Raw genomic sequence first — 27,933 nt, 5'->3', positions numbered from 1 at the left:
GGCTTATAAAGTCAAGTCTCACTCTGGTTCCAGATTACTTAAAACAAACAACAAACAAACAAAAGAAAACCTTTAAATAACTATCTTTTTGGGGTGCCTGGGTGGCTCAGTGGGTTAAATAAAGCCTCTGCCTTCGGCTCATGTCATGATCTCAGGGTCCAGGGATCGAGCCCTGCATCAGGCTCTCTGCTCAGCCCGGAGCCTGCTTCTCTCTCCCTACTTGTGATCTCTGTCTGTCAAATAAATAAATAAAGTCTTAAAAAAAAAAAAATCTATCTTTTTAACAACCAGCCTAATTTACATATTTTTTCAATTTAATTTTAAAGTTTATTTAAGTAATCTCTACACAGTGTAGGACTCCAACAGATAACCCTGAGATCAAGAGTTGCACATTCCAACTGAGCCAGCCAGGTGCCCCTAGAAAAAAAGATTTTCTTTTGCAAATGAGGATTAGCAAACTCACTGGGATTTTTAAAAATTATAGTACATGTTGCAAAATTTGATTACATGCTGAAATTAACTTGTCAAAATAAAACCGCACATATTTATCCATATTTCAATTTAACTACAACTATATCAAGTTTTTGAAAATTCAGGTAGATTTCCTTTATTTTTAGGAGTGTAAGTAGTACTGAACCAACAGTGATTAGTTTGCATTTTTTCCTTAAGGTTTTAACTTATACTTAAATCCTTCCATTTTAGGGTTAAATCTTTAAAAACTATTTTTAAAAATAACCACTGAAATCACAGACAAATCATGAACAGTTGGGTTTATTTCAACAGTGGGTCTGAAACTCTCGCCTTAGGCAGGAGTACTACAGTAATTATACCAGGAATAGACAATTTCCTACACTGTCAAATATATAAAAGTTCCTTTTGCACTTTTCTCAACACTGATCAACAAACAGATTCAGTCCACATTTGCTTTGATCATTCTACTGAGTTAACCCAAGCTTCTTCTTCAGAGACTCTGGCATTTCAGGTGGAGGAGGACGAGGGAGCCTGAAGTAGACCTTCACGGAGTCATAGATGAACCACTGTAGTGCAGTCAGAGTGCCAATCATGATGATACGGGCAAAGAGTCCCTTCCATACACCTGGTGGAAATATGAAACATGAATGAAAAATGGAACATACTCAAGTGTTACTCTTTGTTTGGGGGTGGGGGCAGTGGTGGTGATGGAATCTTACCTTTAAATCCAAGTCTCTGAAGGACTTGAGAAGCACTGCTACCTTTCTCCTTATTCAACACAGATACCACAGAATCAGCGGGGTGAGAAACAATTGCACAGAACACTCCAGCTGAAAAAAGTCAACATAAACAGTCCCATGAGGGATTAATTTTAAAAAGTTCGTATTACAACCAATAACCTTGTCGTAATTTTTAGTTCTTAAAAAGAATCAGATTTACAAACTGACAAAGTTATATAGCAGTCTATCCTATGTAATAATAGAACAATCCTTCAAGTTTTTATATCCACATTTTAATTAACTTTCCTTTGTATTAAAAATGTATTGAGAAACTACACCTAAAAGAAAAAAGGTACAGCAATGCAATCAATATATCCCCCAAACTTAAGACATGTAAACCTGAAAATAATTCTTTCAGAAACTAACAAGCATTTAGGAATCTTAAAAAGGCACAAAAAAATGCTATGGGAAGATAACTTCTTTGGAATATTGTTCCCCCCTCACAAAAAGGGGCCAGTAACAGAAATGGTTACTTGTCCTTAATTTCAGACAAACATGCTGTAAATAACTCATACCTATGTAACCTGCCACAAATGTTACAACCAGCTGCTCTGCCTTTGTACATTCACTTCGGGGCTTGGGAACCACAAACTTGTACAATGCTTCAACAGTACGTTCAAAGCAGGCAAACTTCATCATGGTGTATGGTATCTGTCTCATCCAGAGAGGAGCAACGCCCTTGTAGAATCTAAGAAACCAAGAGACTTATTTTATACTCAGTTGCATTTATTCACCTAGCAGAGATTCTCATCATTAACAGATGTGTCCGCACACCAGCCGAGTCCTGATAGCAAAAAATGGCAGCATAATTGCATGTCATTTCTATCAGAACCTAAGACTAACATGCAGGTATATTTATCTCACATGCCAATGACTCAAGCACCTTTGACTATACAACCAAAAAAGTTGCTGGATGTTTCTCTGACTGGAACTACAAGAAACAAGAAGTTTACAAGTAGAACTCAGTTCAAGATTGGCATCCACAAAGGTGGATCTAAGGAAGCATGTTGTAGCCAGACTATATGCAAATTCTTAGCTGTGAACACAGATGATAAGCCTTTTTTTTTTTTTTTAAAGATTCTATTTATTTAATTGACAGAGAGAGACACAGTGAGAGAGGGAATAAAACAAGCAGGGGCAGCGGGAGAGGGAGAAGCAGGCTTCCTACAGAACAGGGAGCCAGATGCAGGGCTTGAACCCAGGACTCTGGGATCATGACCTGAGCCGAAGGCAGATGCTTAACAACTGAGTCACCCAAGCGCTCCCCCCCCATGACAAGAATTCTAACAAGCCCTTCCCAAAAGTTAATATCAAGTCATATGCAGACTGACAAACGGTTCATTAGAAAAAGTCTTTAATTCAGGGCTTAAACCATGAATCAACTTATCCCTGTCCCTGGAGCTTATGTTCTATATAAAAGGTAAATATGGACATTAACGTAATAGACTAAAAAAAAAAGTCCAGTAGGTTTAATACTAACAAATGCAGTTCCCTTAAATCTGTAACTCTAGACAAATGTTCACTTACGCTTTTAAGCCTTCTTCCTTATACATTTTGGGAGCTGCATCCCTCAAAGTGTTGGCATAACCTGGCTGGGTTTGAATTCGAACCTTAGCAGCTTCCATAGGAGCCAGGGCAATGTCAGCAAAGAATTCAGCACTGGCAGAAGCAGCCAAATATAGTGATGTGCGCCAGAGATAGGCATTCTCCTAAATTGAAAAACAACAAGGAACATGTATCGCTATTGCATCGGCTGTTTTCAATTTCAATTAGGGGACAGTTCTAGGAAACAGTACATTTCAGACAACCTAACAGTGTTTATCGTATGGTCCACAAACAACACACATGAGACTGAATGTATATCCTCTCCGTAACCTTACCAACCACAATACAATGTGAATTATTTTTTTGAACATCTAGGTGCCAAGTATAGTTGGCTCTGGAAGTACAGAGGAATCCCAGATCCTTACTCTTTAAAAAACCTCAAAATCCAACTTACCTGGAAAGCATCACAGTATAATACAGACCAAAAAAAGACCCTTTTTGGTTTTACAATTTAAGTACGTAAACTTAGGACTGTCCATTTCTAAGTTAAATTACATACCTCCCCAAGCATGTTGCTATACAAGACTTTGAAAACTTCATAAAAGCCAAACTTGCAGAGCCCCTGCATAGAGTAGCCAATGAAAGTTGGAGCCCATCCTTTAGCCAAACCACGAACGCCATCCTCTTTAAGTGTAACTGAGAATCCATTAAATATGCCCTTGTACTTCTGGGGGTCCACCTGTATTTAAAACAAAAAGAAAAAAATTAGTTCTATGTACCAAACAGCTATCATTTCTCATAAATATTTAATTTTACTATTACTAGTTTTTCCTTTGGTTCTAAAATAAACCAGTAACTGCACAAAAGGTGAGTAAACACAAATTCACTGCATATCAACCTAGTATCTACAATCATCTTTGTAAATTTAACTTTGTATATTAAGGTCTAGCTTTCTTTCAGTCAGACTTAAGTCTTGGAGGGTTAGTTGAGGCAGAATTCCTAGAAAAATACATGATAAAACTAACTCAAAATTTTTCACCATCCAACTCTACCACTTTTTAAAAATTAGTTTTTTGTTTTTTTTTTTTAAAGATTTTATTTATTTATTTGACAGAGAGAGATCACAAGTAGACGGAGAGGCAGGCAGAGAGAGAGAGAGAGGGAAGCAGGCTCCCTGCCGAGCAGAGAGCCCGATGCGGGCCTCGATCCCAGGACCCTGAGATCATGACCTGAGCCGAAGGCAGCGGCTTAACCCACTGAGCCACCCAGGCGCCCTTAAAAATTAGTTTTAAAGCTTATTGCCTAAGAGAAAAGTCTATATCCCTGATACATGCTTAGCCCATTAAGAAGTTTTATTATAAAGTTTCATGAACTTAAGGCAAATTAAACACAAATTTAAAAAGTAAATCAACATGAGAATCTGTCTTTTGACCTAAACTCACTTCAAGAGACATGCATACATCTTAGTGAAGGTGTATTTCACTATCCATTCTATTAACTAATGGGAAAGAAAAAAAAAAATCCTAATTTCACTGTATCTGCCAGTACTACAAGGGCTGGTATACGTCACCTTCCTCTCCCTGCTAACATTTCACCTTCCTTTATTTCACCTTCCTCTCTCTTTTAGATAAGAAGACTTCTAATCCTGTTTGGGACAAATAAATTTTTGACGTTTGATTATTTTTGTTTCAGTAATCCTAATTAAGATATTCTAATCATAAAAAACCTTATGTAAATAAATGTACAAAAAGCTGTGCCTACAAAATTTTAATACTAAGACAGTGAAGAATATTTTTTCTTTTTTTTTAAATTAATTTTTTATTTTTTCAGCATAACAGTATTCATTATTTTTGCACCACACCCAGTGCTCCATGCAATCCGTGCCCTCTACAATACCCACCACCTAGTGCCCCCAACCCCCCCACCACCCCTTCAAAATTCTCAGATCGTTTTTCAGAGTCCATAGTCTCTCATGGTTCACCTCCCCTTCCAATTTCCCTCAACTCCCTTCTCCTCTCCATCTCCCCTTGTCCTCCATGCTATTTGTTATGCTCCACAAATAAGTGAAACCATATAATTGACTCTCTCTGCTTGACTTATTTCACTCAGCATAATCTCTTCCAGTCCCGACCATGTTGCTACAAAACTTGGGTATTCATCCTTTCTTTTTTCTTTTTCTTTTTACAGCTTTATAAACATATATTTTTATCCCCAGGGGTACAGGTCTGCGAGAAGAGTATTTTTTCTAACCTTCATTAGTGTTCTAACCTGATCCTATCAGAAAAATAAGAGAAATGAAATTACTTCAAAAATACACTACGGATTACCTACTGTAATATGCAACTGCTTATAAAATGACTATCTGGGAGCATAAAGAACCAGTAGGCCCTGAAGAGGGACTCTAGTCAGAACTGAGCACAGCAGCAAAATACCATTTATAGCCAGGGTTTGAGATCCAAAATGTGCCTACACTCTCATTTTTAAGAGAGCCATTTTCTTCAATTTAAAACACTAACTAAAATAAAGATCATGAGTCAAGAAAATGTGGGTTTGGTTTCCTACCAAAGTTTCTAGCAGTTGTTATGTCTTCAAATTTTCTCATTTGTGAAGTCTTTTTAAAATTATTTGGAATTAAGTCACACATGAAAGATACATTCAGTACTGCCATCTAAATACAAACCTGCATTCGGCATTTCACTAAATCCAGAGGAACGACAGCAGTGTGTGTCAGACCACAACTTAAGACCCCACCAAAGCCACACAGTGCATAAAACTTCATGGAGCCATATTCGCAACTGTACTCTGTAGTAAGACAAGACACACCATGCATTTTAATATAAAACTCATGTTACTGGTTATCAACTTACCTCCTGGATAATTAGGTTTCCACACAGCTTGTTAGTAGATGTCTATGTTGTACAACTTTAAAAGCCATGCTTCAACAATATGCTTTCAATCCAACATGCAAAACAAACCTGCATTCTGCATTTAACCAGATCTAGAGGAACCAATGCTGTATGTGTTGTGCCACAGCTAATAATTCCTCCAAGTCCACAAAGGATAAAGAATCTGCCAGATCCATAGTCACAGCTATACTGCTCTGTTTGAAAAAAAAATCAAGTAAGTATTTCTTCATAGATGACTAAGGCCCCGGGAATGAAAGAGACCTATGATTCCCTGTGAAATAGTACTATCACAAATGAACAGCTTTGGCTACTGTTTACAATTAAGCTGAAAGAGGATTTTCCATCTAGTTTTAAGTAACAAGACATTTACTGCCAAAATTAAAGCATCATTTAGATTATTATGAAGGTTCTGTGAGACACCAGCTCTTATTCGGCCATACTAAAAAGTCTTTGACAATGTTAATAGCTCTTCGAATTAAATCAAATTTCAAATTATTAACTGCTGATAAAAACACACTTCAGAATACAAACCAAACCCAGGAAGAGCACTAGATAAGTAAAAGGTTGCAAACTTCTAAGTGTACCCCAGTCACTAATCAATACTATCCCCACTTATGGATTCATGGTTAAGCATAAAATTAGATAAACTCCTAAAGTCAAAAACATTTACTACATAACAGTGTAAGGATTTTTTTACCCACACTAAAGACATAACAGAAACACATAAATGATTGAAAACTTTAGGTTTTACACAATTTAGATAACATTTACACAATTCCTACAATCTGGTTTTCAGGTTTCTCTGTCCATACACTCCACTGGGACTTAAAACATTAACAATTAAGTTCAAGTTGAGTCTAACCGAAAAGATTCCTGAAAGGTAAGACTAAAGGGATCCCTTCCAATTATTTACCTCCTTTTTATAGCTTATCTGGGGCTTCTGTTCCCTCCTTTACCAATTACATTAAAACAAGAGACCCAATTATCTCCTATATCTCCTCTCAGCAAACACTAGACGTCAGGAATACTTGACAAAGGAGTATTTTTTTTTTTGAAGATTTTATTTATTTATTTGACAGAGAGAAATCACAAGTAGGCAGAGAGGCAGGCAGAGAGAGAGGAGGAAGCAGGCTCCCTGCTGAGCAGAAAGCCGATGTGGGGCTTGAACCCAGGACCTGGGATCATGACCTGAGCCAAAGGCAGCAGCTTAACCCACTGAGCCACCCAGGCGCCCCAACAAAGGAGTATTTTTAAGAAGAAAATTAAAGCCGGGCACCTGGGTGGCTCAGTGGGTTAGAGCCTCTGCCTTCGGCTCAGGTCATGATCCCTGGGGGCCTAGGGTCAAGCCCCGCTTTGGGCTCTCTGCTCAGCGGGAAGCCTGCCTCCCCCTCTCTCTCTGCCTGCCTCTGCCTACTTGTGATCTCTGTCTGTCAACTTGTGATCTCTGTCAAATGAATAAATAAAATCCTTTAAAAAAAAAAAAGAAAAAGAAAATTAAAGCCAAACTAAGTAACAGACAGAAAGAACTGCAGGTGGCCAGTGGCCAGGAAGGAGACTTTACCCAACACTTAAGTCCACTGACCAAGCGGTCTCACGGCAGAGAGGATAAGGAGCTAGTCACCGCCTCTTTAACTACTCTCCCGAGGACGTCGAGGTCACAGAGGGAACTGTGCCTGGGCCCTTCCACGCCCTTGAGGAAGGGCCAAGGATCGGACACACGGCCTAGAGCGAAAAGGGCTGACATCCTAGGGCAAGCAACTAGGCCCCGTCCTGTGGTGCAGAAAGCCAGGTGCGTTCTCCTCCTCTGTCCTCCAGGCCACTAAGGCGGAGTGGATCACGAGGGCACATAACGACCATATAGGGGCAGGGTCTAAGCTCACCTTCCACAGCGGCTGCTGCCAGATTGCGGGAACGTCGGGGCGGGCCCGGGGGCCCCGCGGGGCTGCTGCGGTGGCCCGTGAGGCCATCGTGTATCAGCTGCAGGTGGGGCGCGTTGAAGGGGTTCGCCCGCGCCAGATGCGCCACGGACGAGAACATCTTCCTAAGGGAAGAGAGCAGCGGTCGGAGGAAAGGTAAAGGAACCCCTCAGGCCGCCAAAGTCACCGGCACCCTAGAACCCCGACACGGGCTCCTCCCGCCTCCGCGCCCTTGAGGAGGTCATGGCGGCCTCCTTCAAGGAAATCGACCAGGCCTACAGCCTAAGCGGCTCCTCAGAGGGACTCCGTTCCCCGCACCCACCGGGGGAAAGGCCTGGCACACTCACTTCCTAAGATGGCGAACACACAACCGCTCCCTTGAAAAGGCTGCGGCTCACAGAGGCCGAACGTCCTCCCGACCCTTAGATCTTGCCCTTCGCGCGTCGTCACCGTGACGCACACTACGTGTCACCGCAGCAAGCGGCACCCATTGGCGGAAAAGGGCGCCGAGGCCGTAGCATCATCGCGTTCTCCTAGCAACCCTATCCCCGCCCCCGTCCGCCCCAGCCCTTCCGGCCCGGTTTCTGCGCAGGAGGATTCGTTCTGCGCACGCGCGCATTCCGAGCCGGGTTTTTGAGTGGTGTGGGTTTTGTGCTCGTGACCTCTTCTTTTGTCCCTTCACCTTCAAGCGTCTTTCCTTGACGTCGGGGTTCAGTTTTTTTTCGTTTAAATGAGTCCCAGTATAGTAGTCACAAACAGAAGGAGGAAAAAAAAACCCAAATGTGATATGATACTTTATTTTGGTGTTGCAGTTAGAATGTTACTGCAGTATTACACATGGACATGTCTGCATTTGCCGTTAGACCACAGGAGAGTATTTTAAAAGAAAATGTGCAGCAAGGACTCTTTAGACAAGACGGCTTGGGGTTTCATCAGAATGGTTTATATGACGTACCAAAACATACAGTAAATGCCTTTTAACACTACCTGGGGGTATATGGTTGAACTAGAGTGAAAGTGGCTGCACATTTTGTGTGTTCAATAAATTTGGAAATTTTTCATTAGATTCAGTTCAACACAAAAGGACCTAGTTTAATTGGGGAAAGTTTAGTAGGGTTCAAACTCCTATTATAATTCTGGCTCTGACATAGCCCTGGTTCTGGACAAAGTAACCTTGGGAATTCACTAGATCTCTATGAACCTGTTTCTTAATGTAAGATGACAGGAGCGGGTAGCCCCATGGGCTTGTACAATTATACAGGGCCTGTGCTAGATTTGATGCTCTGCTGTCACCATTTTGGAATTCTTAATAATAACGAACAGGAGGTCTTGCATTTTTCATTTTGCACTGAAATTACAAATTGCATAACTGGTCCTGCATGGGAGTAACATCTATCTTGCAAAGTTTATGAGAATGCATTGAGACAATATCTAAATGTGGGGACTTTAGTCAGGCAGAGTTAGGGAGAGGGTCAGTGGTCAGTAAGTTACTAAGAGGGTAGGGTAATTCTTGCTAACTTGACCTAACAGGTCTGACTGCTGAAGGCAGTCCAAGGTAACCAGATATTACTTGGGGAATGAGGAATTTGATAAAGTATTGAGGGTAATCAGATATCAAGGCTGGGGAGGGTGCCTGGCTGGCTCAGTTAGTGGAACATGTGATTCTAGATCTCAGGGTTGTGAGTTCAATCCCCAAGTTGGGTGTAGAGATTACTAAAAGAATAAGTAAATAAATTAGATATCAAGGGACACCTGAGTGGCTCAGTCAGTGAAACGGCTGCCTTCGGATGGGGACTTGATTCCAGGACCCTGGGATCATGACCCTGCTTCTCCCTCTCCCTCTCCCTCTGCCCCTCCCTCCTCCCCCCACCCCCACTCATGCTTTCTCTATATCAAATTTTAAAAAAAGATATCAAGGTAAGGAGGTTTTTTGTTAAGCTAAGTAGATAGAATTCTTTTTTTTTTCCTATTTTATTTTATTTTTTTCATAATGATAAGTATACTCTTTAATCTCCATCCCCTATTTCACCCATCCCTACCACCCACCTTCCTTCTGGTAACTATCAGTTTGTTCTCTGATGTTAAGAGTCTGTTTCTTAGTTTGTTTCTCTCTCTCTCTCTTTTTTTCTTTGTTCACTTGTTTTGTTCCTTTTTTTTTTTTTTTTTTTTTTTTTTTTTTTTTTTTTTTTGAGAGAGAGAGAGAGAGATCATAAGTAGGCAGAGAGAGAGGGGAAAGCAGGCTCCCTGCTGAGCAGAGAGCCAGATTCGGGGCTCGATCCCAGGACCCTGAGATCATGACCTGAGCCAAAGGCAGAGGCTTAACCCACTGAGCCACCCAGGCACCCCACTTGTCTTGTTTCTTAAATTCCACATATGAGTGAGATTATATGGAAAGAACTTTCTCTGACTGAATTATTTCACTTAGCATTATTCTCTCCAGCTCCAACCATGTTGTTGCAAAGGGCAAGATTTTTTTTTTGACAAGATTCTTGCTACAGGTGGGCTCTTGGAGGACATGTTCAAGGACATGTTGAAAGGGTTGAAAAGGGTTCAAGGAGGCTAACTAAGGTTTGGTCAAGGAAGGACTCTTGTTTGGCACGCCTGGTTGGCTCAGTCGGTGGAGCATGCCACTCTTGATCTTGGGGCTGGGAGTTCAAGCCCCACATTGGGTATGGAGATTATTTAAAAATAAAATCTTAGGGGGCGCCTGTCTGTCAAATAAATAAATAAAATCTTTAAAAAAAAATAAAATCTTGGGAAAAAGAAAAAAGAGGAGAGTGTCCTTGTCAATAATTTCCTATCCAGGGGGCACCTGGCCGACTCAGTTGTTAGAGCATAGGAGTCTTGATGTCAGGTTTGTGAGTCTTAACCCCATCTTGCGCAAGGAGCCTACCTAAAAAACAATTTTAAAAAATACTTTCCTATATAATATACCAAGTCTAGTATTTTAACTTCATTCAATATCAGCCACTACTGAGTTCAAGTTTCAGCCAAACTGTTAGAGACCTTCTCAGAAATTTGAACTAAAACAATGGATTGAGACATTGTTAATGGTACCCATATCAATAAATTTGGTTTGATCTACCATTATATTCCTTCTGTTTTATTTTAGTTACCACTACTTATCAAATTATCCCAAAATTTAAGGGTATAAAACAACAAACAATTATTATCTCACATTTTCTGAGGGTCAGGAATCTGGGAGAGGCTCAGCTAGATGGCCTGGCTCAGGGTGTGTCATGGGGTTGTGGTCAAGCTGCTGGTTGGAACTGTGGTCTCTGGGGCTGGAAGACGTGCTTCCAAGCTCACTAACTTGGCCACTGGCAGGACATTCCAGTTCCTTATCAAATGGACCTCTCCATAGAGTTGCTCATGGCACAGCTTTCCCAGAGTGAGTCATTTAGGAAAGACAGATAGCAACCAAGAGAGAAGCTGTAGTGCCCTCTATAATCTAATCTCAGAAGCTATCACTTTTGTATTTTATTGATCACAGAGACCAATCCTGATACAAAGTGGGTAAGGTGGTGTGGATCACTGGGCCATCCTAGAGGATGACTACCATGCACCTAACCCCACATTCTGTCTCCATCCCCATACATGTTGCCCAGGTTTCTGTCAATATAAATCATGCACATTATTTATCTTGCCTTCTAGGATCTCCTGCAATGGGTATAGAAGCCATGGAAGGTATTGATAATAGGTCTTGAGGAGGATCAGCAGACCCTACAAGGCAACTAACTACCCCCGGAGAGGCCAATACAGATTTTACATGTAAGGAGAGACTAAGCTCCTCGGGCAAGGGAGGAAAGGCCATTAATATTAGCAAAAGAGGCCTCAGCAGAATTTAGAAGTTCATGATTCCAGTCTCATCAATTTGCCCATAGATTCCCATTCCCATGCCAATATTCAGGATCTCACTGCTGCTCAAAAACAAAAACAAAAATTAATTTTAACACGAGACCTTCAAGATTGGGAATTCAATTGCATTTTAAGTCAGGATTAGATTTTGGATTTGGCTTTTAGAAAGTACAACGTTGCAGATGTAGGAAGACAATCATAGGATTTCTTTTTCTTCTCTCTCTTATTTTTTTTTTTACATAAGATTTCTTTTTTTTTTTTTAAAGATTTTATTTTATTTATTTGACAGAGAGAGATCACAAGCAGGCAGAGAGGCAGGTAGAGAGAGAGGAGGAAGCAGGCTCCCTGCCGAGCAGAGAGCCCGATGCGGGCCTCGATCCCAGGACCCTGAGATCATGACCTGAGCCGAAGGCAGCAGCTTAACCCACTGAGCCACCCAGGCGCCCCTTACATAAGATTTCTGATCCTTTATCTTGAACTGAACATTTAAAGCCCTAAGTTCATCATTTCCTTTCCCCCCACTTATCCAACATAATTAGCATAAACCAACCAACTCCATTATACTCATTGTTTTCGTTTAAATATTTTATGAAAGTATCCACGTGGTTACCCAAAGCCTTATCTTCTTTTTTTTTTTTTTTAAGATTTTATTTATTTGACAGAGAGATCATAAGTAGGCAGAGAGAGAAAAAGAAGCAGGTTCCCCGCTGAGCAGAGAGCCTGATGCGGGGCTCGATCCGAGGACCCTGGGATCATGACCCGAGCTGAAGGCAGAGGCCTTAACCCACTGAGCCACCCAGGCGCCCCAGCCTTATCTTCTTTAGGTAGTTGATTACAGGTGTCCGTAGGTGATGATTTAAGAAACTGTCTTTTGCTAATGCATGCCATGGATAACCAGTGTCACCTTTGTCATTGACAGCTGGTGGTCAGTGCCTTTAAATCCAACTAGATGAAATAACCAGGAACAGATTCATGGAACCCATTCTTAAGTTTTAGTTCTTCTGGAATCACTTCCAGTACCATTGTCTGGATCAGAGTTTGACCAGCACTATGAGCCTTACGAAATAACTTTATCTTAGTGAATTAGTCTTTTTTTTTTTTAAGATTTTTTATTCATTTGACAGACAGAGATCACAGGTAGGCTGAGAGGCAGGCAGAGAGAGAGGAGGAAGCAGGCTCCCTGCTGATCAGAGAGCCCAAATGGACCAAGTCTTACACAACTGTGGGACCTGGAGAAGAGGTTGCCTCTGTGTCTGGGGTTTGACCTGAAATTTCTGTAAATGAATAGAGCTTAGAGTCAGTCAGGAAAGCTGGACATGAAGTGAGGATGAACAGGGACAAAGTGGAATCCACAAAGACCAACTGGATCCCATGAGGATAAACTAGACTGTGCATTTGTCTCTTAACACCTACAATCTCAATAACACATGTGCCGGCAGGAGCCAGGCTGCACGTGCTCCTAGGAGCCAAGGTGCTGCGCACCCATCTGGCCCAGGACTCAGAGAAACTGAAGGTCCTGGAGTTGCTGAAAGAGCTCCAAACGTGGCCGCTGTTCCACTCCCAGGCTAGGCAGCAGATCAGCATCCGTGCGCATGAGCTGCCCCAGCACCTCACAGCTCACATTGACCTTCAGAGCGTGAGGGCTTCACTTCTGCCTTTGAAATCTTGCACAAATTTCCCTTGTGGCCAGTCTCAACACAGAAGCATATCTGAGAGATAAAGAGAATTTGAGATGCTAGATAGAGAAAGGACATTCAAGTAGAACTTTCCTAAAGGCCCTTGTAAACCTAGAGCCAGAGGTCAAGGTGGCACTGATAGATTTGAGGATCATGCCTGTCATGGGGAAATCACACAAAAAAAACCCAAAATAAGTCCTACCACAGCCATCTAATGGAGGGCTGTAACAAATTATGCAAGGTAGACGAAAGTCCCTTTTCATATCTTCCTTGAGAAAAAAAGGGTAGCACCTCTAGCACCTTAGTTACTGTCTTTTTTTTTCCCCAAAGGATTTTATTTATTTATTTATTTGACAGAGACATAGAAAGAGCACAAGTAGGCAGAACGGCAGGCAGAGGGAGAGGGTGAGGGAGAAACGGGCTCTCCACTGAGCAGAGAGCCCGATGCGGGGCTCGATCCCAGGATCCTGGGATCATGACCCAAGCCGAAGGCAGCTGCCCAACCGACTGAGCCACCCAGGCGCCCCAGTTATTGTCTTTTTTGATTAGAAATCTTGTTTGTTTTCATGTCTCCTTAAAGAGACTAGGGAGAAATTTGTCTTTTTCTATCTGAAATAAAATAAAATGGACTTCACCATGGGGCTGTAATTTCCATTCTGAAAAAAGTTTTAAAAGGTCAAACCATCCCCATCCTTCTTTGGAAGAGTATCATAGGTGGCCTAGAGTACCTTGGCTATAAGACTAGGGGCAATACCTTTACCAAAGTGTACCCCCAAGAGCACAAAGTGCACCCTAAGTGCACCCTAAGAGCTCTGGGACCCCAGTTCAAACTCTTGAAGTTATGCATTTTTGTGCAGGGGGATGAAAATTGTCTAAGTTAGATCTGCCTATTTGGGGATATTGTATTTTATAGGAAATAAATCAGGTGACTGCTTCTACCCGGTCTTTATATCTTGATGTTTCGACATTTCCTTCTTTCTGCAACTAAAAGCATAAAATATAGTTTGGCTCAGAGGAGAGGCATACCTAGATATGGCAGAGCCTAAAATAGTCCACATAGAAGGTGCACACGTAGATGGCAACTTTAGTCACTGCTTGGCTATAATCTACCATTTGGACAGCCTTTTTATTTATTTTTTTAAGATTTTATTTATTTATTTATTTGACAGAGAAAGAGAGAGCACACAAACAGGGTCAGAGGGAGAGGGAGAAGTAGGCTTTCCACTGAGCAGGGAGCCTGATACAGGGCTTGATCTCACGACTCTGAGATTGCAATCCGAGCTGAAACTAAGATCCAGACACTTTAACCAACTGAGCCACCCAGGGGCCCCATTGGACAGCTTTTAAATGAGGCCGGTCATCATCACAAGTTAGAAGTTCCCAAATATGGTTTCTCATCAAGGCACCTGGAGAGCTTTTTAGACACAGATGTTCTGAGGCGGCAAAAGATTCTGCTTACTAAGTTTGATGAGGAGTCCTGGAATCTGCCATTTTTTAAACATCCCCAGGTGATTCCTGTAAATAGTCAGGTGTAGGAACCAATGATATAAGGAATTCAAAGCATGAGCCCATAGAACGAGTCTGACACAAGTTTCTTATCTAGAAAATGAGACGACATCCTGAATTACCTGGTTCGCCATGGATGTGAAGTGCTCAGTTTACTGGAACGGAATCCCAGCTGATCTGATTTGCTTCCAACTGACTGTTCACATTGTTATTACACCTGCAAGAACAAGGTGCAAGGCTGTGGTGTGTGCCATCAGTACGCCATACAAGATGGGGCAACTGCTTAAGTATAAAGGGGGACAGGGGAATATCAGCTGCTCAAAGGTGGGCACAGCCACAGACTTGGTAACCATACAGGAAATTGTAGGGAGAAATATATATATAGGGAGAAATATATATACCCCCCCAAAATAGCAAATATGAGAAGTAATGAATATAAAATGAAGGGATGATGCTTTACTAAAAGGAGTAGAAATAGTTCCACTCAGCCTTAGAGACGTAGAATAGAGTCTACCTAAGTTTCTGTTTATGCCCTGGGTCATTATGAGACAAAATGTATTGTAATTTGTTGTAATTCAAACCTCATGTCACTCGTGATATTTTTGCTGTAGGTAACTAAGGGGCCTACTCACACATGAATACAGTGCAATTGCGGGCAATCCTAAATGAAATTAAAATTTGTATACATAATGAAATTTCAGGGAAAACTCTTGAATTCTACTATTATATCTCTAAACTTGAAAGATAGTCATTTGGGAAGGAGTTGCTTTAGGGAATTAAATGCATTCTTTAGACAGCAGTAACTTCAAATGTTAGTAGAAGTAACTGGCTTTATTCTTCTGAAAGAAACTGAATATTGCTGATTGCTACACAATTATAATTAACCTACTAACACAAGCAATTCCTCAAATTTTCTATAATTTGTGCTGTTTTAAAACAGGTGGAAAAGAAACATATTTTTCTTTTGATATTAGGAATGCCAATTTGAAAAATATTTAGGGGCACCTAGGGGCTCAGTCTGTTAAGCATCTGTCTTCAGCTCAGTTCATGATCCCTGGGTCCTGCGATAGAGCCCTGGGTCAGACCCCCTGCTCAGTGGGAAACCTGCTCTCCCTCTCCCTCTGCCTGCCGTTCCCCCTGCTTGTGCTCACTCTCTCTTCTTCTCTGTCAAATAAATAAACAAAACCTTTTAAAAAATATATTCTTCTAAAAAAAAAAAGAAAGAAAAAGAAGGGGCATCTGGGTGGCTCAGTGGGTTAAAGCCTCTAGCTTTAGCTCAGGTCATGATCTCAGGGTCCTGGAATCGAGCCCCAAATCGGGCTCTTCACTCAGTGGGGAGCCTGCTTCCTCCTCTCTCTCTGCCTGCCTCTCTGCCTACTTGTGATCTCTCTGTCAAATAAATAAATAAAATCTTTTTAAAAATCAGTATTATTAAAAATAAATAAATAAGGGTGCCTGGGTGTCTCAGTTGGTTAAGCGGTCAACTCTTGACTTCGGCTCAGGTCATGATTTCAGGTTCTCCAGACCCAGCCCTGCATGGGACTCTTCACTCAGAGTCTCAGAGAGGAGTGTGCTTGTCCCTCTCTCTGCGCCCCCCCCAACCCCGCACTTTCCCTGCTCACACACTTGCTTACTTGCTCTCTCTCTCTCTCTCTCAAATTAATAAAAGTCTTAAAAACAAACAAATAAATAATCAGTATTATTTACTTCATTATTTAAGTGGTATGGCTGAAGCTAAAGACCAATTTTTTATTTTAAAAAAATATGATAAAACACCTGAAGTCTGTGTAAATGGAAATGTAATAACTCTTAAAAATTTTTTTGACTTATTTACTTTAGTTTTTAGTAATCTCTACACCCAATGTGTGGCTCAAACTAATGACCCTGAGATCAAGAGTCGATTGTTCTTCTGACCGAGCCAGCCAGGTGTCCTGGAAATGTGATGACACTTGGAACTAAACTGGTATACGTTGTTTGTACATTAGTGGATTCTAGGATTCCTTATACTGTGTTCTTTCACATGAACAATATTACTTGTTCCAATATCACTTCTGTCTTTTCTTTTAAGATTTTTATTTATTTATTAGAGAGAGAGAGAGAGCTTGCAGGAGCACAAGGGGAGTGGGGGGATGGGGCAGAGGGAGAAGGACAAACAGACTCACTGCGGGGCAGGGAGCCCAATGCAGAGCTCCATCCCAGGACCCTGGATCACGACCTGAGCCGAAGGCAGGCACTTAACTGACTGAGCCACCCAGGCGCCCCTCATTACTGTCTTTCAAACAAATTGTACCCAACCTGAATTGTCTTTATATATCACTGCTTTCATAATTTTCATTACATAAACAAATCTTCTGAGTTACGTCACAATCTTTAGTCTTAACCATTAAGAACTTCTTATTTGCTATGTTTCATTTTGCTGGCTACTTGTAGTCATTGTTTTTCTGTTAAGACAATCTCCCAATTAGGTCTCATCTTTCAAGAAATATCAAAGCATCCTCCCTTCTTGCCCTTTTGCCAAAATATATTGAAATTGTAACAATAATCTAGACAACGTAAAGATTTTTGGGGTACCATTTACTCTAAGAAATATAACCAAAAAAATAAAAACAAAGAAAGGTAACATCTATTTTAAAGAATTGTTGAAACATTTGAGATTTTGCCTTAACATAATGGATTCAAGGGTAATTTTAAAAGGCATGTTTTTAAATAGGCATGTTTTGACTTAAAATATGTAAGGTAGCATGATTGTTAAAATACATAAATATGGGGGCGCCTGGGTGGCTCAGTTGGTTAAGTGTCTACCTTCAGCTCAGGTCATGATCCTGGGGTCCTGGGATCGAGCCCCATATGGGGCCCCCCGCTCAGCAGGGAGCCTGCTTCTCCCTCTCCTCCCTGCTCATGCCCTCTCTGCTCATACTATCTCTGTCTCTCTCTCAAATAAATAGGTGAAATCTTAAAAAAAAAAAAGTGTAAATATGGGATGCCTGGCTGGCTCAGCTGATAGAGCAGGTAACTCTTGATCTCAGGGTGGTGAGTTCAAGCCCCACATTGAGCACAGAGCCTACTTAAAACAAAACAAACAAAACAAAAAACAAACAAATAAAAACAACCATTAATACATCTAGGAAAAATACAAGTATCTTAGTACACTAATTTTGAAAATCAATATAATGGGTAGATTAGTCTAGGCTACCTTTTTTTTTTTAAGATTTTATTTATTCATTTGACAGACAGAGATCACAAGTAGGCAGAGAGGCAAGCAGAGAGAGAATGGGAAGCAGGCTCCCCACTGAGCAGAGAGCTCAATGCGGGGCTCGATCCCAGGACCCTGAGACCATGACCTGAGCCGAAGGCAGGGGCTTAACCCACTGAGCCACCCAGGCACCCCTAGGCTACCTTTTTTTTTTTTAAATAAGATTTTATTTCTTTATTTGAGAGAGAGAGGAGAAGGATCATAAGGTGGTGAGGAGGTAAGGAGAGCAGGAAGAAGCAGATGCTGAGCAGGGAGTCTGACTCCAGCTCCGTCACAGGGCCCTGAGATCATGACCTGAGCCAAAGGCAGATTCTTCTGAGTCACCTAGGTGCCCCTAGGCTATATTTTTAAATTATCTAATATCTATTGAACACACAGTTTAGGATACTGTAACTGTTTCCAAAGTTCTGTCTTTGTCCTCTCTTACATTCTCTTCCTAGGACTCTCCTTCACTCCCATGGGATTAGCTTTCATTATTTATGGGAAAATTCTCAACATCTTATTCTTCATATTTTCTGGCTTTGGGTATTTGCTTACTTTTTTAAATTTTGAAGTAATTTTACAGAAAAGATGCATGACTAGTACAAAGAACTTTTATATACCCTTCACTCAGTTTTCCCAATTGTTAACATTTTCCTACATACACATAATAATATGCTTACATGTATAGATATATAGATTATGAATATGCACAGAAATATACATGCATACCTATATGCACATGCAAAGACATATTTTTCCTGAACCAGTTGAGGGTGAAGTTAAATACACGATGCCTTGGGGCGCCTGGGTGGCTCAGGGGGTTAAAGCCTCTGCCTTCAGCTCAGGTCATGATCCCAGGGTTCTGGGATCGAGCCCCGCATCGGGCTCTCTGCTCATCGGGGAACCCGCTTCCCCCTCTCTGTCTGCCTGCCTCTCTGCCTACTTGTGATCTCTGTCTGTCAAATAAATAAATAAAATCTTTAAAAAAATACACGATGCCTCATTACTCCTAAATACTTCAGTGTGTATTTCCTAAAAAACAAGGCACAGCCATAAAAAATCAGGATATGAGTATTGGTATAATATTACCATCCAATCCATAGATCCTATATCCAAATTTCCCAATAACATCATTTATAGCCTATAAAAAAGAAATCAAAACAAACAAAAAATGTTTTTTCTTCTAATCCAGTATCCAGTCTAAGAGGACATTCCATGTAATTTTCATGTCTCTTTAAGCTTCTTCCATCGGGAACAGGCTTTCTACCTACCTTTGTCATTCATGACCCAGACATTTTTGAAGAGTATCAGACACTTATTTTGAAGTACAAGATAGACAATTTGGATTTCTCTGGTGTTTTCTCATGATTAGATCTAGAGTTTGCATTTAAGGTAGGAATATCATGGAAGTGATCCTTTGTGTTTTGTTTTTTTTTTCAGAGTCTCATACCAGAAGGCGCATAATGCTGATTTGTCCTATTACTGGTAAGGTGAATTTTAAAAATATATTTTATTCTGGGGCACCTGGATGGCTCAGTCAGTTAAGTGTAAGACTCTTGATTTCAGCTCAGTTCAGGTCTTGAGGTTGTGGGATCAAGCCCTGCCTCAGGCTCTGCACTCAGCAGGGAGTCTGCTGGAGATTCTCTCTCCTCCCTCTGACTCCCCCCCCAAATAAATAAATAAATCTTTATTTCTTTAAAGATCTATTTATTTATTTATTTATTTATTTATTTATTTATTTATTTGTTTGTTTGAGAGAGAGCATGAGAGAGGGGAGGGTCAAAGGGAGAAGCAGAATCCCTGCCGAGCAGGGAGCCTGACATAGCACTCCATCCTGGGACTCCAGGATCATGACTTGAGCTGAAGGCAGGTGCTTAACCAATTGAGCTACCCAGGCATCCCAAATAAATAAATCTGAAAAAAAGAAAAAGATTTTATCCCTTAAATAATCTTTACATCCAATGTGGGGCTTGATTTTTTTTTTTTTTAAGATTTTATTTATTTGACAGACAGAGATCACAAGTAGGCAGACAGGCAGGCAGAGAGAGAGGAGGAAGCGGGCTCCCCGATGAGCAGAGAGCCCAACGTGGGACTCGATCCCAGGACCCTGGGATCACGACTGAGCCGAAGGCAGAGGCTTTAACCCACTGAGCCACCCAGGCGCCCCTTGGGTTTTTTTTTAGTTTTTTTTTTTTTTTTTAATTTATTTGACAGAGCAGGAGCAGGGATAGGGGCAGGAAAAGCAGGCTCCCTGCTGAGCAAGGAGCTCAATGTGGGACTCGATACCAGGACCCTGAGATCATGACCTGAGCTGAATGCAGATGCTCGACCAACTGAACCACGCAGGTGCCCCTCACAACTCTGAGATGAAGAATTGCACACTCCACCAACTGAGCCAGTCAGGTGCCCCTGGTGAGATGAATTTTGATCACTTGATGAAGGTGGTGTTTGCCAAGTTTTTTCATTGTAAAGTTACTATTTTTATCTTAGCTAATAAGTAATTTGCATCTATCATTGATTGTTGCCTGAATCAATTATTATGAGATAATTGGCAGATGGTGATTTTCTAACTCTATTGGTCCTACATTTATTATTCTACACTAAGGAAGTGCTTTACTTTCTCTTCATTTATTTAGTTCATTCTTCATTTATTTATATCAGTATGCACATATGGATTCCTATTTTATTCAATGAATTATAATCTAATAAAACATTCTTTTGATGCTTATATTAACACAGATTTGGCCAGTAGAAACCTCTTTAAACTGATCCTGTATTCTGATAAGTCCCCATCAGTTTTTGAGCACTTTGTTACTTTCTGGTACAGCAAATGTTCCAGACTCATCTCATTTATTTATTTATCATTTTTTTGCTATTATTTTTAAGTTTTTATATAAATTCCAGTTAGTTAAAACAGTGTAATATTAGTTTCAGGTGTATACATTTCCATACAACACCTGGTGCTCATCATGACAAGTACACACCTTAATCCCTATCACCTATTTCACCCATCCCCCCACCCAACTTCCCCCAGACTCATCATCTATTTTTTCTTCCCCAGCTCTGGAATAAGCCATTTCTCCAAAGAGCTCTGGTTCTCTTTAGGGGAGAAAAGCATTTGATCTGAGAGCAAAATGTGCTTATTCTCTGGGGTATTATTGCTTTTAGGCTCTCTCAGTATATATACATACACACACACATTTCTCTCTCTCTCTTCTTTTAAAACCATGAGTTCAGGGGCACCTGGGTGGCTCAGTGGGTTAAGCCTCTGCCTTCGGCTCAGGTCATGGTCTCAGGGTCCTAGGATGGAGGCCCCCATTGGCCTCTCTGCTCAGCAGGGGGCTTGCTTTCCCCTGTCTCTCTGTCTGCCTCTCTGCCTACTTGTGATCTCTCTCTCTGTGTCAAATAAGTCGATAAAAATCTTTAAAAAATAAAAAATTAAACCATGAGTTCAACTAATACCTCCAATTCCAAGTCAGAATACCACAGGACTCATTTTAGCTTTTTTTCCTTTTCACATTTGTAACTACTTTCTCTGACAGAGATTAAATTGGTTTTCATTATCTTCAATATATTGTCCCTTACTTGCTCATTCCCCTGTAGGTAACCAACTTTCCAGTCCTGCTGGCTGCCTCCTTGGCATCAACCTTACAGATCCTACTGGCCCTAGCTAGGAAAGAAACCAATAATTCAGAGAAGAGAAACCAATCGATATTTTCTACAGAAAAGAAAAAAAGAGAGGGAGAAGAGAAAGAGGAATTGAAAGCAGCTCTGAGTATTTCAATTTAGCAGATTAACGTCTAATCAGTACAACACAATAAAGTTTGCCTCTGGCACCTATAAAGTTTAGTGCTGATCAGGTAGTTCTCCAGAGAGTTCTCCACCCAGGGGTGACTCATGGATCCAAGCTGCTTTCTCTTATGGTTCTGCCATCTGAACACATGACCACTCTAGGTTTGGCCAAAGGGGAAGAGAAGGAACAGAGGAAGGCACGCCCACATTCACCTGCCTCAGAGAGAAAGTGACACATCCCTTCTACTTATGTTCCTTGAATGAAAATTAATCTCATGACACCACCCAGATGCAGAGGACTGAGAAAGGAAGAGGAGCATATGGATATTGAGGGACCAGTGACAGTCTCATTCTTAACCACTGAAGACACTTTTGAATAGATTCTGTTTATATCTAGATGACTACGATGTAGCTTCCTGATGAACCTTCTAGGAAGGTAACAAGGAGGTTGACCAGGAAACAATGAGTAAACCTCTTACGTACAGCCCTTTGATATACACTAGTAAAATGCAGTAGTCATCTATAAAAATTATTAGGTGTTGGATTAATTTATTTAAAGCCACTTTTGGGTTGCCTGGGTGGCTCAGTCAGTTAAAGCATCTGGCTTTGTCTCAGGTCATGATCTCCAGGTCCTGGGATCCAGCACTGCATCGGGCTCCTCTCCCCACGGGGCGAGTCTGCTTCTCCCTCTCCCTGCTCATGCATTCTCTCTCTTTTTTTTTAAAAAGATTTTATTTATTTGACAGACAGAGATCACAAGCAGGCAGAGAGAGGAGGAAGCAGGCTCCCTGCTGAATAGAGAGCCTGATGCGGGCCTTGATCCCAGGACCCTGGGATCATGACCTGAGCCGAAGGCAGAGGCTTTAACCCACTGAGCCACCCAGGCGCCCCTCGTGTATCCTCTCTTTATCTCTCTCTTGCTTGCTCACACTGTCTCTCAAATAAATAAATAAATAAATAAATAAATAAATAAATAAAAATCTTTAAATAAAATAGAAGTGTGAAATAACTTCAAATTTAAAAGATGTAAGAATAAAGAATTCTCATATATACTTCATCGAGATTTACCAGTATTTTTTTAACATTTTGCTGCAACCACTATAAGTTTCTCTTAAATCTACCCATCCATCTATTGATCTATGCATCTGTCATTTATAAAATTTATAAAAATTTATAAAATTTGAACCATTCATTTATAAAATTTGAACCATTTTTTAAAAAGATTTTGTCAGAAAGAGAGAGCACAAGCAGGGAGAAGGGCAGAAGGAGAAACAGGCTCCCAGCTGAGCAAAGAGTCTGACATGGGACTTGATTTCAACACCTAGGATCATGACCCGAGCTAAAGGCAGATGCTTAACTGACTAAGCTACCCAGGCATCGCTAATTTGAACCCTTCCAGAGTAAGTTGCAGACTTAACGATGTTTTACCCCTAAATACTTCAGAATGTATTTTTCTTTCTTTTTTAAGATTTCATTAATTTATTTGCCAGAGATTGGGAGAGAACACAAGCAGAGGGAGTGGCAGGCAGAGGGAGAGGGAGAAGCAGTCAGAGGGAGAGGCAGAAGCAGGCTCCCCACTGAGCAAGGAGCCCGATGCGGGGCTCAACCACAGGACCTCAGGATCATGACCTGGACCGAAGGCAGATACTTAACCATCTGAGCCACCCAGGCACCCCAGAATGTATTTCTTAAGAACAAAGATATTATCTTACATGAGCACTGTACAATTATCAAAATCAGAAAATTTAGGGGCACCTGGGTGGCTCAGTGGGTTAAAGCCTCTGCCTTCGGCTCAGGTCATGATCTCAGGGTCCTGGGATTGAGCCCTGCAATGGGCTCTCTGCTCAGCAGGGAGCCTGCTTCTCCCTCTCTCTCTGCCTGCCTCTCTGCCTACTTGTGATCTCTGTCTCTGTCAAATAAATAAATAAAATCCTCAAAATTGATCTAAAAAAAATCAGAAAATTTAACATTGATAGTTGAATCTATAATCCACATTCAAAACTTACCAGTGATCCCAATCATGTCCTTTTATTTTTTTAAAAGATTTTATTTATTTATTGGACAGAAAGAGAGATCACAAGTAGGCAGAAAGGGAGGCAGAAAGAGAGGAAGGGAAGCAGGATCCCTGCTGAGCAGGGAGCCCAATGTGGGGCTTGATTCCAGGACCCTGAGATCATGACCTGAGCCGAAGGCAGAGGCTTAACACACTGAGCCACCCAGGTGCCCTCCATCATGTCCTTTCATAGCAATGCCTTTTCTCAGGCTTGTATCCAGTCCAGGATGGCACGCTAAGTTGAGTGGTGCTGTCTCTCTGGTTTCTTTGCTCTAGAAGTTTTTGTCTTTCTCAGTCTTTCATGACATTTTTGTGGAGTCCAGGCCAGCTAATTTGTAAAATGTCCCACAATTTCAGTTTGTCTGATGTTTTCTCATGATTAGACTGAAGCTGTGCTTTTAGGGAAAGATGACTAGGTAAGTGATAATGTGCTTCTCAGTGCCTCCCTGAGGAGGCATTTTTGTTAATTCACACCATTACTGGTGAGGTTAACTTTAATCATGGGGTTTAGGGTAGTCTATCGTTTCTTCTCTGTAAAGACCTTATTTTTCCCTTTGTAATTGGCAAGCAATTTGTGGGGAAATACTTTTGAGACTAAATACCCTGTTTCTGGAAAATCTTGTACCTACTTGTATTTATATCCACTGATGATTCTTGCCATTGTAGCCAATGACTACGATGATGGTTGCAAGATGGAAATTTTCTAAATCCTTATTTCTTAACATTTTTTAGTTTTTTCAAAAGATTTTATTTATTCATTTGACACAGAGAGAGAGCACAAGCAAGGGGAGTGGCAGGCAGAGGGAGAGGGAGAAGCAGGCTCCCTGCCAAGCAGGAGTCCAATGAGGGACTTGATCCCAGGATGCTGGGATCATGACCTGAGCTGAAGGCAGGTGCTTAATTGACTGAGCTCCCCAAGCCCCCCTCTTAACATTTTCTTAGAGATTTATTTATGAGAAAAAGAGAGAGAGAGAAAGAGAGAGAGAGAGAGAGAGAGGGAGAGAGAGCATGCAAGTGGGAAGAGGAACAGAGGAGAGAGACTCGGGTGACTCCACGCTGAGCGTGGAGCCTGATGTGGGACTCAATCTCGTGACCCTGAGATCATGACCTGGGCAGAAATCAAAAACAAGACACTTAGCTGACTGAGACACCCAGGCACCCCTTAACATTTTCTCCTTCTCTCTTTCTTGTTTGTTTGTTTCAGTGTAGACTCTGGATTCTGTTTCAGTGGGTTCTGGTTATAATATGTTACTGTTAGGGGCACCTGGGTGGCTCAGTGGGTTAAGCCTCTGCCTTCAGCTCAGGTCATGATCTCAGGGTCCTGGGGTCGAGCCCCACATCGGGCTCTCTGCTGAACGGGGAGTCTGCTTCCCTCTCTCTCTCTGCCTGCCTCTCTGCCTACTTGTGATCTCTCTTTCTCTCTGTCAAATAAATAAATAAAATCTTTTAAAAAAAATGTTACTGTTATTTTGATGTTCAAATTAGCTCAGAGAGCCACTGCAACCTGGCTTTTGTGTTCTTTTAACATGTTCCATCATTTTTTGAGCACATCCTTGCTTTCTGATGCAAGATACTCCTGACTCACTTGTTCTTTTCATTCTCTGGTCCTGGAATTGTCCTTTCTTCTTGAATCCTACTTATTTTGGGCATTCTGAACTGTAGAACTGAGTTAGTTCCATTTGCTAAGGTTGAGAAAGCATTTCCCTCCTTTCCATTATCTAGAAGCTCATACAAGGGTCTGTTTTGCCCTTGTATGTGGATTCTCAGCACCTAGATGCCAGGTGTGCACACAAAGTGTTCCATAAATATTTACTGAACAGTTTGTATGCTGTGAAGCCTGTCTTAGAGAAATGTGTTGAAGATATGGTTTCAATTTCAAGTTCAAGGATCACCATAGACTAGTTACATTCTTTCCTTTCATTTATTATAGCCATTTGCAGCTACAGATTCATGGCTTAAAATAGACTATGTGTCCTACAATTTACCTTGATGTTCTTATATTGTATTACATTTTTTTAAAAGCCAGCAGTTAAGTCCACAAAAAAATTTTCACTGTCCTTTTTTCAACACTGTCCTGTTTTTAAGATTTTCTAGATTGCTAGGAGTGATTTCAGTAAATGTTCATCCTTTTACCGAGAGTGAGGCAGTATGGACATTCTATAAAGACTGAGGTGTTGGGATGCCTGGGAGGCTCCATCGGTTGAATGTCCACTCTTGATTTCGGCTCCGGTCATGATTTCAGGGTCCTGGGATCCACCCTACCTGGGGCTTCCTGCTCAGCGGGGAGTCAACTTCTCCCTTTCACTCTCCTTTGTGCATGCTCTCTCTATCTCTCTTTCAAAAAAATAAATGAAATATTGGGGAACCTGGGTGGCTCAGTCAGTTAAGTGTCTGCCTTTGGCTCAGGTCATGATCTGGGGTCCTGGGATGGAGTCCTGCCTCGGGCTCCCTGGTTGTAGGGAGCCTGCTTCTCCTTCCCTTTGCTGCTCCCCTGCTTTTGCTCTCTCCCCCCCTCTCAAGTAAAATAAATAAAATCTTTTAAAAAATTATGTTGTCAGTTGGGGGGTAAATTAAACTAAATTACTTAAAAACCTTGATTAACAAGTTATATTATATTGGAAATAGTAAGTCAAAATTAAGGTTGCTTTTTTCCTATTTACTGACTTTCTATTACTCTACCTTTATGCTCATTTTAGTGTAATGACATGAACATAATGATTGGAATCTAATAGCTTTTTTCTTTTTTCTTTAAGTAGACTCCATGCCCTGCATGAAGCCCAACATGGGGCTCGAATTCATGACACTGGGATCAAGATCTGACCTGAGATCAAGGGCTGGACACCCAACTGACTGAGTCACCCAGGCACTCCTGGAGTCTAATAGCTTAGGGGAAAAAAAAAGAAATCTCGAGTAAACTCCATGCCGGATGTAGGGCTCGAACTCTCGACCCCAAGATCAAGACTTGCACACTCTACGGACTGAGCTAGCCAGGAATTCTCCAATACCATTTTTGATTCAGCATGCAATGATAGCAACTCAACATTTTTTTTTAAGATTTTTTTTTTTTTAAGATCTTATTTTTAAGTAATCTCCATACCTAATGTGGGGCTTGAACTTACAACCCAGAAATTAAGAGTTGCATGCTCTACCAACTGAGCTGGCCAAGAACCCCTCGCAACTCAACATTTTAATTGTTATTTACAAGTGACAAGATTCTATTTAGTGAAGTTCTCCCACAGTAAGAAATATAGGTATTCCCTGCTACCGGAAAGTTTGCTTTAGGCCACTTTACTTTCACAGAAGACTATGTTACTACTTGTTTTTCACTAACCAAAAGAAATCTAAAGAGAATTTTTGCTTTTACAAAATGCTGAGTGCTTCTTCACTTTATATCATATTGGTTTATGAAAGGTTTCATAGGAATACTCTACTTTTGGATGGGATGGTAGTTGGGGGGAGGAAGGGAACCCGTATTACAAGAACAGTGAGTTCTACTGTGACATCTAGTGGACCCTTCTTGTAAGATTGCTTATACCTGGGTATTTCTGAGATAGTATCTTGTGGACATACGACTAGCCACTATTTTTAAAATCCTTAAGTAAACAGCCTAACCAAAGTCTGCTTATTAATCCTTAGATTCAAGTATAAAATGTGGTATTGTTTGGTGTTCTCACGGTACATATCTAGTGTGATAAAAAGATCCAAATAGCTTCAAAATGACTCATTTACAAAAACCAAACAATCCATAAAGTGACTATTTACTGACAATGCCATATAACTTTTTCCTGTTATATTGATTTGGAATGGTCTTAAGTGTCACTGTTACTATGATACCCTAGAAACAAATACTTTAGTGTTAGGTCACCAAGCCAATTTAACTGAATAAACCTCAATTACAGCCCTTCTGGTCCCATCACCAAAGAAAAAATTGGACTTATTCTGTTATCTGATTATGACAGCCCTCATTTTATTAATCAAAGCTATCCATAAAATCCTCACCTAACTAAGGAGTTGAGTCTGAATGTTTGGAGTTACTTGGTTGTGTCTGGTTTGACATTCCTTTGTTATCACAAGTAAAAATATAAACTCTTTGGTCAGCTTTGGGTTCAAAACTTCCATCTTGATTATAGCTTTGTGGCCTTTTGAAAATACTTAATCCACTTGCACTTTAGTTTCCTTAGTGTCAAAATGAGGAT

At 41.0% G+C, this 27,933-nt stretch overlaps 1 protein-coding gene and 1 non-coding gene across 3 annotated transcripts; both read right to left on the bottom strand.

Annotated features, from left to right (window-relative positions):
* Positions 1 to 755: 755 nt before the first annotated feature.
* Positions 756 to 8,120, bottom strand: SLC25A3 (solute carrier family 25 member 3). Of its 2 annotated transcripts, none has more exons than XM_047742239.1 (8): positions 7,965 to 8,120; positions 7,582 to 7,742; positions 5,771 to 5,895; positions 3,355 to 3,534; positions 2,778 to 2,959; positions 1,766 to 1,938; positions 1,191 to 1,301; positions 756 to 1,096 (listed from the first exon to the last, which is right to left on the bottom strand). In XM_047742239.1, exons 2-8 carry the CDS (start codon positions 7,736 to 7,738, stop codon positions 936 to 938), a joined length of 1,089 nt encoding a protein of 362 aa, XP_047598195.1. In that variant the 5' UTR covers positions 7,739 to 7,742; positions 7,965 to 8,120; the 3' UTR covers positions 756 to 935. The 2 variants fall into 2 exon arrangements, with proteins under 2 accessions (XP_047598195.1, XP_047598196.1); XM_047742240.1 differs by lacking the exon at positions 5,771 to 5,895 and adding an exon at positions 5,476 to 5,597.
* LOC125108131 (small nucleolar RNA SNORA53) lies at positions 2,012 to 2,259 on the bottom strand. Its single transcript, XR_007129810.1, has one exon. It is a non-coding gene; the product is annotated as a small nucleolar RNA SNORA53 (small nucleolar RNA).
* Positions 8,121 to 27,933: the final 19,813 nt, after the last annotated feature.

Source organism: Lutra lutra, chromosome 8 (genome assembly GCF_902655055.1).
Source record: "Lutra lutra chromosome 8, mLutLut1.2, whole genome shotgun sequence".
Taxonomy (NCBI): domain Eukaryota; kingdom Metazoa; phylum Chordata; class Mammalia; order Carnivora; family Mustelidae; genus Lutra; species Lutra lutra.
Note: the sequence above shows the minus strand (reverse complement) of the source record. Positions and strands in the feature narration are given on the sequence as shown.

Excerpts from the sequence above, each read along its gene's own strand:
- SLC25A3 (XM_047742239.1), bottom strand. The coding sequence starts at position 7,738 with ATGTTCTCGTCCGTGGCGCATCTGGCGCGGGCGAACCCCTTCAACGCG. Across the intron at positions 5,896-7,581 it reads GGCAGCAGCCGCTGTGGAAG|AGCAGTATAGCTGTGACTAT; the intron begins GTGAGCTTAGAC and ends TTTTTCAAACAG. Across the intron at positions 1,097-1,190 it reads TCAGAGACTTGGATTTAAAG|GTGTATGGAAGGGACTCTTT; the intron begins GTAAGATTCCAT and ends TATTTCCACCAG.